At 32.9% G+C, this 11,973-nt stretch overlaps 1 protein-coding gene and 2 pseudogenes across 1 annotated transcript; all 3 read right to left on the bottom strand.

Moving 5' to 3' along the window:
• LOC110931765 lies at positions 1-1,434 on the bottom strand (annotated as a pseudogene).
• Positions 1,435-4,882: 3,448 nt separating this feature from the next.
• LOC110931761 lies at positions 4,883-6,315 on the bottom strand (annotated as a pseudogene).
• A 3,205-nt stretch (positions 6,316-9,520) lies between these two features.
• On the bottom strand, positions 9,521-10,956 carry LOC110931755 (probable indole-3-pyruvate monooxygenase YUCCA10). Its single transcript, XM_022175139.1, has 4 exons — positions 10,342-10,956; positions 9,998-10,231; positions 9,788-9,910; positions 9,521-9,694 (listed from the first exon to the last, which is right to left on the bottom strand). The coding sequence occupies exons 1-4, from the start codon at positions 10,954-10,956 to the stop codon at positions 9,521-9,523; spliced, it is 1,146 nt and encodes a 381-aa protein (XP_022030831.1).
• Between the last annotated feature and the right edge of the window lie 1,017 nt (positions 10,957-11,973).

The following is an 11,973-nucleotide window of genomic DNA, read 5'->3' as shown; positions in this document are numbered from 1 at the left end:
TCATTTCCCATCAACAATACGGAAGATATCATTAGCAATATTCTTAGCATCGTTTGAGATTCCAAATAATCCAGCACTAGCAAATCCAACACAATAAAGACCATTTTCTCCTTTCCAATGGTTAGGGCTTTTGTGTTTTGGCATTCCTTTTTCATTGAACAGACCTCCATCTTCCTAGATTAGACAAACAAAAAAAGAACATTAAGATTAACGAAAAAAACACAAAAGGTTAAGCTACGACATAAAATGTAGTAACTTCAATTACCTTAAGCCATTTCCGTACGGTGCTTTTAAAACCAGTAGCAAAGACAATGGCATCAAATTGCCTCTCTTGACCATTTGTAAATTTGATAATATCACCTTGTATATCTTTAATAGACGTCATAACCTTAAGCACACAAAGAAGATTATGAAATTAGTATTTGTTGTTTAGAAGTCATTTGATTTGATATGAAAACATTATCACAATGTTTACCTTAATGTCTCCTGTTTTAATCTTTGAAATTGTTCCAACATCAATGACAGGTGATCTCCCTGTTTCTTTTTTAAGCAAGAATGGTCCTTTAAGTGGCCTTTGTATTCCGAATCTCCTAAGATCTCCTTACAACAACTTACTTAACACTAAAACCATCTTATCCACAATTGTGCACCGAATATATTTTAAAAAATACATTCCAAGTTGCACTAACTCCTTGTTAAGCACATGTATCTGCCACAACAAAAAACAGAATGTTAAAATATAGCAAATACATTTTTCTAAATTTAATACACCACTTTTTCAAATTCAAACAACACGCGGGAGAACATTTAGTTGTTTACCGGGCTACGAACAACAACTGATGTTTGAGCACCCCAATTGCACAAATCATATGCAATTTCCATCCCAGAATTTCCGGCACCAACAACAAGCACATCCTTGTCTCCAAATGTCTTTCCATTTTCATACTCACTTGAGTGGATGACTAACCCTTTGAAGGTATCCAAGCCATAAACATTCGGAATAAAGTCTTCGCTATTTTCACCGGTTGCCACCACAAGAAACTCACTTACATACTCCTCGACCAAACCCGAAACATTATTTTGGGCGGTAACCACCCATTTTTGTGCACTCTTGTCATACCATGCACTCTCGACACTACGTTGGTACAATGGGTCTACATTAAAATGATAAACATAGTTTTTCAAGTATTGCACAAACATATTTTTTGGTACAAATGTGGGTGCAGACAAAGGAAATGGCATATGAGGAAGTTGACAAAAGTTTTTGGCTAAGTGAAGCTTTAAACGATCATAAGCCTTCTTTTGCCATAAAGATGCATAACAATCTTCCCTTTCAAGAACAATATTTGGGATTGAAAGAAGATTGAGACATGCTGATGTTGCAATGCCAGCAGGTCCTGCTCCAACTATCATAACAATGGTTTCTTGCTTCATTTTCTCAAGCTCTTTGATTGGTTTTTAGTAGTGAGTATTGTATGTGTTTGGATGCATTATGCAATGTGTATACCCTTTATATAGGAATAGAAATTTAGATGAAGAGTGTAAAATATATTTTCTTAAAATCATTTTTGGTTATTCAAATGTCTTCCCGCGTAAATTTAAAAAATATCGGTTATTGTTCAATGAATTGTTCCATCTTTAATGGAAACAAAATTTGAAAATTTATGTTTCAATACTTTATTTAACCATTCTATGCATGTATCTTGCATAAATTACTACATCATGTTCACACTAGAGTTATGATCATTTAGCAAATTGTTCCCTTTTTGTTAGAAACTTCATCTGACTTGAATCTTAGTGTTCATAAGGTGCTAATTAATGCATGTATGTATCTTACAATCTTGTAATTACATTTTTTTTTCTTTATATCAAAGACAAACATTAAACACTTAAACATAGGAATTTTAATCACTAGTATTAATCGTTATTAAAAGTAAAGTATATTATGTTAAAATTAGAATTACTAAATTATACATTGTATTCGTATGGTGCGTTTTATAAAGAAAATTTTCAAATAGGAAATTATCTTGAAGAGGATATGATATATGTGAAGTAAAAAATTTATTAAGTGAGTTTTGCGTGTATAAAGCGTATGAACTATCCACGATGCGACTCATGTATTTTAAGAAAATAATATATGTGTCGCTAAATTACAATTGGATTTTAGATGCAACGTCAAAACAACTTGGATAGACCATTATATTCCTATAATTTATTCATGTCTCACACTACTTTGACAACTTTTACGCATTATTGTAACTAGGTTAGATGTACATATAATAACTTGCCTAGCGCAACAAGGCAACAACCACAGCTGGGACTGTCTTAGGACAGATCAAAGAACATTGGGAAAAAAGCGGGTTTTTCGATCAATTGAGGCTGCTGCCACTGGACAAAGTTGCTCGAACCTTCACATGTATGTTAGTATGTGTAAATTCACTAAATTGTATGTCGCTACCAGAGGGTTACTCCGTTTTCAGAGTGGGGTGGTCTCATTGGTCCACGCCTCCTTTTTTTGTTTTCTTTTTAACATAAAACAAAACCATTGATAACCAAACACAACCAAGGGACATCTGATAAGAAACTGTAGGTGTTAGGTGGCGGTGATGATTTCAGTTGCGGTGGGGACGTTTTGCCGGATAGAGACAGAGAGAGGTTGGGCATTGTAACATTGGTGGAAACATAATTGTGGCAGTCGGCGGGGGTGGCAACCGGTGAACGAAAGTTGTTATTGGTTGAGTAGTTCTTAGATGTAATAACAGAGTACATAGAGTGTTTGGGAGCCCAGAAACGACAACGTAATGGTATTGCAGTGGTAGAATCCCCTTGGTCATGTGTTTTGTGGTTGTTGGCGACGACAAAGAGTTGAAGAAACTGATATGGGTGAAATAGAGAAAGTGCGTGTACGTGTTTGTGTGTGTGTGTGTGTGAAAGAGTAGACGGTGGAGGTGGTGCTGGTTAAGAAAAACCAGCGGCTGGATGTGAGTAGGCAAAATGCTAAGGCTGAAATGTGGATTCCATCATTATATTATCAATTTAATATAGACATAGTAATGTTATTATATATAATTTCTATTGTTATGACATGTTCATCCAAATGATAATATATTTTCTAAAATGTTACTATAAAATAATTCAAATCATTTTTTTTATTTTAATAACGTTTTTCTAAAGCTAACATAATATATATTAACACCATTACTCATTTCATTTTTAATGAATCGAAGAGAGAGAGAGAGAGAGAGAGCAAAGCTTAATATATGGAAATTTGAGACGCGCAGTCGGCTCTTGGATTTTCGTCTTTTTTATAGTTAAATAATAAAAAAAGTAATAAACCGAACACGTTTTGACATCCCTTTAGGTATATATAGATAAACTTTTAGGCATGTTATAGCTTTTATTTTATGAGTTCTCTCTTTCGTTAGTAGCTAATACAAATTGTGTAATATGCATATTAAATATAGAAAATGTACTTTCAAAATATAAACAAACCGGTAAAAGAAAAGGGAACTCATATCGGTAGTATCAGTATGATATTTCTTTCTACAAGTTTCTATTGATGTAAAACACGTATTCCCATTATTTTGGGCATATAATTACTTCACTCATATTGGTAGTATCAATACTGATATTCCTTTCTACAAGTTTCTATTGATGTAAAACACGTATTCCCATTATTTTGGGCATATAATGACTTCATTTTCTGTGTTTTTCTTTGGGATGATGTTGTTATACTAATTGTCTATGTCGTATTGATGTCGCAACAAAACAACCATTACCAAACGAAATTCCACCGCAACGCGCGACAGATTTTACTAGTGAAGTATAATACATATTATTAAAATTATAACCACATATAGAATTAGAGGAAGGTTAACGTACATTATGGCTTAACGTACATCACGTACGACAGGTAATTACGCACGTTCATTTTAAAATCACGCATGTTATAACTCAAAAATCCAAAATCACGCATGTTGAAAAACAATAATCACGCTTGTGAAAACATTAATCACGCATGTTATAGAACAAATCACGCACGTTGTTGTACGTGAAGTACGTTAAGCCGTAATGTACGATATACTTTTTCTATAGAATTAAATATGAAAATATATTAGTCACTGGGGCTCGGTTCAAATGAAAACCACCACGAGTTGTGAGAACTGTGAGAACTTTTTCTTCCCACGCGAGTTGGGCCAATTTTTTTTTTGCACAAACCTAGATGAAGATATTATAAACACATCTGAAAGAGAAAGTAAAAAAATTGTCGAGTCTGTAGTTTTGACTGATGCAAGTTTTTTTACGCGCTGATGTAAATTTTGTATGAAGATAAATATTTTTTATGCTAATGTAAATGTGGGTATGCGGCATTTTTAAATTTTTTTTCCTGAAACAAGTGATTATTTTAATACTTTTGAGAAAAAAAATCGGAAAAAAACCTTATGGATGGCCTAGTTCTCACAGTTCTCACAACTCAAGGTGGTTCTCATTGCAACTTTAGAGATAAACTAAAGGTAAACAAGTACAATGTTGTAAATTGTTATTATAACCTAACATAAAACCAAACAATTGATAAACTAACGGAAACCGAGTACAACTTTGTAATTTGTCGACTCCGCCATAACGCGCGGTTAGCCCAATGCTAGTATTGGTAATGTTTAACACTAAATATAATTCATCATTGGATCAGATAAAAAAAATCATAATAAATTTGAATGAATGGATCATATCCTTGACCGTTTATGTAAATATGGAAAAAAACTTAATATCAATAAATGTAATAAATAAAAAAAAGTATCTAATGATATTAATGCATGATTAAAAGGAAATAAGCATTTAGATCATAAAGCCACTAAACTATCACATATTTTTTGATACAAGCTCATTTCCCATCAACAATACGGAAGATATCATTAGCAATATTCTTAGCATCGTTTGAGATTCCAAATAATCCAACACTAGCAAATCCAACACAATAAAGACCATTTTCTCCTTTCCAATGGTTAGGGCTTTTGTGTTTTGGCATTCCTTTTTCATTGAACAGACCTCCATCTTCCTAGATTAGACAAACAAAAAAAGAACATTAAGATTAACGAAAAAAACACAAAAGGTTAAGCTACGACATAAAATGTAGTAACTTCAATTACCTTAAGCCATTTCCGTACGGTGCTTTTAAAACCAGTAGCAAAGACAATGGCATCAAATTGCCTCTCTTGACCATTTGTAAATTTGATAATATCACCTTGTATATCTTTAATAGACGTCATAACCTTAAGCACACAAAGAAGATTATGAAATTAGTATTTGTTGTTTAGAAGTCATTTGATTTGATATGAAAACATTATCACAATGTTTACCTTAATGTCTCCTGTTTTAATCTTTGAAATTGTTCCAACATCAATGACAGGTGATCTCCCGGTTTCTTTTTTAAGCAAGAATGGTCCTTTAAGTGGCCTTTGTATTCCGAATCTCCTAAGATCTCCATACAACAACTTACTTAACACTAAAACCATCTTATCCACAATTGTGCACCGAATATATTTAAAAAATACATTCCAAGTTGCACTAACTCCTTGTTAAGCACATGTATCTGCCACAACAAAAAACAGAATGTTAAAATATAGCAAATACATTTTTCTAAATTTAATACACCACTTTTTCAAATTCAAACAACACGCGGGAGAACATTTAGTTGTTTACCGGGCTACGAACAACAACTGATGTTTGAGCACCCCAATTGCACAAATCATATGCAATTTCCATCCCAGAATTTCCGGCACCAACAACAAGCACATCCTTGTCTCCAAATGTCTTTCCATTTTCATACTCACTTGAGTGGATGACTAACCCTTTGAAGGTATCCAAGCCATAAACATTCGGAATAAAGCCTTCGCTATTTTCACCGGTTGCCACCACAAGAAACTCACTTACATACTCCTCGACCAAACCCGAAACATTATTTTGGGCGGTAACCACCCATTTTTGTGCACTCTTGTCATACCATGCACTCTCGACACTACGTTGGTACAATGGGTCTACATTAAAATGATAAACATAGTTTTTCAAGTATTGCACAAACATATTTTTTGGTACAAATGTGGGTGCAGACAAAGGAAATGGCATATGAGGAAGTTGACAAAAGTTTTTGGCTAAGTGAAGCTTTAAACGATCATAAGCCTTCTTTTGCCATAAAGATGCATAACAATCTTCCCTTTCAAGAACAATATTTGGGATTGAAAGAAGATTGAGACATGCTGATGTTGCAATGCCAGCAGGTCCTGCTCCAACTATCATAACAATGGTTTCTTGCTTCATTTTCTCAAGCTCTTTGATTGGTTTTTAGTAGTGAGTATTGTATGTGTTTGGATGCATTATGCAATGTGTATACCCTTTATATAGGAATAGAAATTTAGATGAAGAGTGTAAAATATATTTTCTTAAAACCATTTTTGGTTATTCAAATGTCTTCCCGCGTAAATTTAAAAAATATCGTTATTGTTCAATGAATTGTTCCATCTTTAATGGAAACAAAATTTGAAAATTTATGTTTCAATACTTTATTTAACCATTCTATGCATGTATCTTGCATAAATTATTACATCATGTTCACACTAGACTTATGATCGTTTAGCAAATTGTTCCCTTTTTGTTAGAAACTTCATCTGACTTGAATCTTAGTGTTCATAAGGTGCTAATTAATGCATGTATGTATCTTACAATCTTGTAATTACATTTTTTTCTTTATATCAAAGACAAACATTAAACACTTAAACATAGGAATTTTAATCACTAGTATTAATCGTTATTAAAAGTAAAGTATATTATGTTAAAATTAGAATTACTAAATTATACATTGTATTCAAATGGTGCGTTTTATAAAGAAAATTTTCAAATAGGAAATTATCTTGAAGAGGATATGATATATGTGAAGTAAAAAATTTATTAAGTGAGTTTTGCGTGTATAAAGCGTATGAACTATCCACGATGCGACTCATGTATTTTAAGAAAATAATATATGTGTCGCTAAATTACAATTGGATTTTAGATGCAATGTCAAAACAACTTGTATAGACCATTATATTCCTATAATTTATTCATGTCTCACACTACTTTGACAACTTTGACGCATTATTGTAACTAGGTTAGATGTACATATAATAACTTGCCTAGCGCAACAAGGCAACAACCACAGCTGGGACTGTCTTAGGACAGATTAAAGAGCATTGGGAAAAAGGCGGGTTTTTCGATCAATTGAGGCTGCTGCCACTGGACAAAGTTGATCGAACCTTCACATGTATGTTAGTATGTGTAAATTCACTAAATTGTATGTCGCTACCAGAGGGTTACTCCGTTTTCAGAGTGGGGTGGTCTCATTGGTCCACGCCTCCTTTTTTGTTTTCTTTTTAACATAAAACAAAACCATTGATTGACCAAACACAACCAAGGGACATCTGATAAGAAACTGTAGGTGTTAGGTGGCGGTGATGATTTCAGTTGCGGTGGGGACGTTTTGCTAGATCGAGACAGAGAGAGGTTGGGCATTGTAACATTGGTGGAAACATAATTGTGGCAGTCGGCGGGGGTGGCAACCGGTGAACGAAAGTTGTTATTGGTTGAGTAGTTCTTAGATGTAATAACAGAGTACATAGAGTGTTTGGGAGGCCAGAAACGACAACGTAACGGTATTGCAGTGGTAGAATCCCCTTGGTCATGTGTTGTGTGGTTGTTGGCGACGACAAAGAGTTGAAGAAACTGATATGGGTGAAATAGAGAAAGTGCGTGTACGTGTTTTTGTGTGTGTGTGTGAAAGAGTAGACGGTGGAGGTGGTGCTGGTTAAGAAAAACCAGCGGCTGGATGTGAGTAGGCAAAATGCTAAGGCTGAAATGTGGATTCCATCATTATATTATCAATTTAATATAGACATAGTAATGCTATTATATATAATTTCTATTGTTATGACATGTTCATCCAAATGATAATATATTTTCTAAAATGTTACTATAAAATAATTCAAATCATTTTTTTTATTTTAATAACGTTTTTCTAAAGCTAACATAATATATATTAATACCATTACTCATTTCTTTTTTAATGAACCGAAGAGAGAGAGCAAAGCTTAATATATGGAAATTTGAGACGCGCAGTCGGCTCTTGGATTTTCGTCTTTTTTATAGTTAAATAATAAAAAAAGTAATAAACCGAACACGTTTTGACATCCCTTTAGGTATATATAGATAAACTTTTAGGCATTTTATAGCTTTTATTTTATGAGTTCTCTCTTTCGTTAGTAACTAATACAAATTGTGTAATATGCATATTAAATATAGAAAATGTACTTTCAAAATATAAACAAACCGGTAAAAGAAAAGGGAACTCATATCGGTAGTATCAGTACTACTGATATTTCTTTCTACAAGTTTCTATTGATGTAAAACACGTATTCCCATTATTTTGGGCATATAATTACTTCACTCATATTGGTAGTATCAATACTGATATTCCTTTCTACAAGTTTCTATTGATATAAAACACGTATTCCCATTATTTTGGGCAGATAATGACTTCATTTTCTGTGTTTTTCCTTGGGTTGATGTTGCTATACTAATTGTCTATGTCGTATTGATGACGTAACAAAACAACCATTACCAAACGAAATTCCACCGCAACGCGCGACAAATTTTACTAGTGAAGTATAATACATATTATTAAAATTATAACCACATATAGAATTAAATATGAAAATATATTAGTCACTGGGGCTCGGTTCAAATGAAAACCACCACGAGTTGTGAGAACTGTGAGAACTTTTTCTTCCCACGCGAGTTGGGCCAATTTTTTTTTTTGCACAAACCTAGATGAAGATATTATAAACACATCTGAAAGAGAAAGTAAAAAAATTGTCGAGTCTGTAGTTTTGACTGATGCAAGTTTTTTTACGCGCTGATGTAAATTTTGTATGAAGATAAATATTTTTTATGCTAATGTAAATGTGGGTATGCGGCATTTTTAAATTTTTTTTTCCTGAAACAAGTGATTATTTTAATACTTTTGAGGAAAAAAAATCGGAAAAAAAAACCTTATGGATGGCCTAGTTCTCACAGTTCTCACAACTCGAGGTGGTTCTCATTGCAACTTTAGAGATAAACTAAAGGTAAACAAGTACAATGTTGTAAATTGTTATTATAACCTAACATAAAACCAAACAATTGATAAACTAACGGAAACCGAGTACAACTTTGTAATTTGTCAACTCCGCCATAACGCGCGGTTAGCCCAATGCTAGTATTGGTAATGTTTAACACTAAATATAATTGATCATTGGATCAGATAAAAAATCATAATAAATTTGAATGAATAGATCATATCCTTGACCGTGTATGTAAATATGGAAAAAAAACTTAATATCAATAAATGTAATAAATAAAAAAAAAGTATCTAATGATATTAATGCATGATTAAAAGGAAATAAGCATTTAGATCATAAAGCCACTAAACTATCACATATTTTTTGATACAATCTCATTTCCCATCAACAATACGGAAGATATCATTAGCAATATTCTTAGCATCATTTGAGATTCCAAATAATCCAGCACTAGCAAATCCAACACAATAAAGACCATTTTCTTCTTTCCAATGGTTAGGGCTTTTGTGTTTTGGCATTCCTTTTTCATTGAACAGACCTCCATCTTCCTAGATTAGACAAACAAAAAAAAAGAACATTAAGATTAACGAAAAAAACACAAAAGGTTAAGCTACGACATAAAATGTAGTAACTTCAATTACCTTAAGCCATTTCCGTACGGTGCTTTTAAAACCAGTAGCAAAGACAATGGCATCAAATTGCTTCTCTTGACCATTTGTAAATTTGATAATATCACCTTGTATATCTTTAATAGACGTCATAACCTTAAGCACACAGAGAAGATTATGCAATTAGTATTTGTTGTTTAGAAGTCATTTGATTTGATATGAAAACATTATCACAATGTTTACCTTAATGTCTCCTGTTTTAATCTTTGAAATTGTTCCAACATCAATGACAGGTGATCTCCCTGTTTCTTTTTTAAGCAAGAATGGTCCTTTAAGTGGCCTTTGTATTCCGAATCTCCCAAGATCTCCATACAACAAGTTACTTAACACTAAAACCATCTTATCCACAATTGTGCACCGAATATATTTTAAAAAATACATTCCAAGTTGCACTAACTCCTTGTTAAGCACATGTATCTGCCACAACAAATAACAGAATGTTAAAATATACCAAATACATTTTTCTAAATTTAATACACCACTTTTTCAAATTCAAACAACACGCGAGAGAACATTTAGTTGTTTACCGGGCTACGAACAACAACTGATGTTTGAGCACCCCAATTGCACAAATCATATGCGATTTCCATCCCAGAATTTCCGGCACCAACAACAAGCGTATCCTTGTCTCCAAATGTCTTTCCATTTTCATACTCACTTGAGTGGATGACTAACCCTTTGAAGGTATCCAAGCCATAAACATTCGGAATAAAGCCTTCGCTATTTTCACCGGTTGCCACCACAAGACACTCACTTACATACTCCTCGACCAAACCCGAAACATTATTTTGGGCGGTAACCACCCATTTTTGTGCACTCTTGTCATACCATGCACTCTCGACACTACGTTGGTACAATGGGTCTACATTAAAATGATAAACATAGTTTTTCAAGTATTGCACAAACATATTTTTTGGTACAAATGTGGGTGCAGACAAAGGAAATGGCATATGAGGAAGTTGACAAAAGTTTTTGGCTAAGTGAAGCTTTAAACGATCATAAGCCTTCTTTTGCCATAAAGATGCATAACAATCTTCCCTTTCAAGAACAATATTTGGGATTGAAAGAAGATTGAGACATGCTGATGTTGCAATGCCAGCAGGTCCTGCTCCAACTATCATAACAATGGTTTCTTGCTTCATTTTCTCAAGCTCTTTGATTGGTTTTTAGTAGTGAGTATTGTATGTGTTTGGATGCATTATGCAATGTGTATACCCTTTATATAGGAATAGAAATTTAGATGAAGAGTGTAAAATATATTTTCTTAAAATCATTTTTGGTTATTCAAATGTCTTCCCGCGTAAATTTAAAAAATATCGGTTATTGTTCAATGAATTGTTCCATCTTTAATGGAAACAAAATTTGAAAATTTATGTTTCAATACTTTATTTAACCATTCTATGCATGTATCTTGCATAAATTACTACATCATGTTCACACTAGAGTTATGATCATTTAGCAAATTGTTCCCTTTTTGTTAGAAACTTCATCTGACTTGAATCTTAGTGTTCATAAGGTGCTAATTAATGCATGTATGTATCTTACAATCTTGTAATTACATTTTTTTTCTTTATATCAAAGACAAACATTAAACACTTAAACATAGGAATTTTAATCACTAGTATTAATCGTTATTAAAAGTAAAGTATATTATGTTAAAATTAGAATTACTAAATTATACATTGTATTCGTATGGTGCGTTTTATAAAGAAAATTTTCAAATAGGAAATTATCTTGAAGAGGATATGATATATGTGAAGTAAAAAATTTATTAAGTGAGTTTTGCGTGTATAAAGCGTATGAACTATCCACGATGCGACTCATGTATTTTAAGAAAATAATATATGTGTCGCTAAATTACAATTGGATTTTAGATGCAACGTCAAAACAACTTGGATAGACCATTATATTCCTATAATTTATTCATGTCTCACACTACTTTGACAACTTTTACGCATTATTGTAACTAGGTTAGATGTACATATAATAACTTGCCTAGCGCAACAAGGCAACAACCACAGCTGGGACTGTCTTAGGACAGATCAAAGAACATTGGGAAAAAAGCGGGTTTTTCGATCAATTGAGGCTGCTGCCACTGGACAAAGTTGCTCGAACCTTCACATGTATGTTAGTATGTGTAAATTCACTAAATTGTATGT

This window comes from Helianthus annuus, chromosome 1 (assembly GCF_002127325.2).
Source record: "Helianthus annuus cultivar XRQ/B chromosome 1, HanXRQr2.0-SUNRISE, whole genome shotgun sequence".
NCBI lineage: Eukaryota > Viridiplantae > Streptophyta > Magnoliopsida > Asterales > Asteraceae > Helianthus > Helianthus annuus.
This window is presented reverse-complemented; position numbering and strand designations above follow the sequence as displayed.

Coding starts and splice junctions, on each gene's coding strand:
- LOC110931755 (XM_022175139.1), bottom strand. CDS start 10,956: ATGAAGCAAGAAACCATTGTTATGATAGTTGGAGCAGGACCTGCTGGC. Junction 10,232..10,341: donor CAGTTGTTGTTCGTAGCCCG/GTAAACAACTAA, acceptor TTGTTGTGGCAG/ATACATGTGCTTAACAAGGA. Junction 9,695..9,787: donor CCGTACGGAAATGGCTTAAG/GTAATTGAAGTT, acceptor TGTCTAATCTAG/GAAGATGGAGGTCTGTTCAA.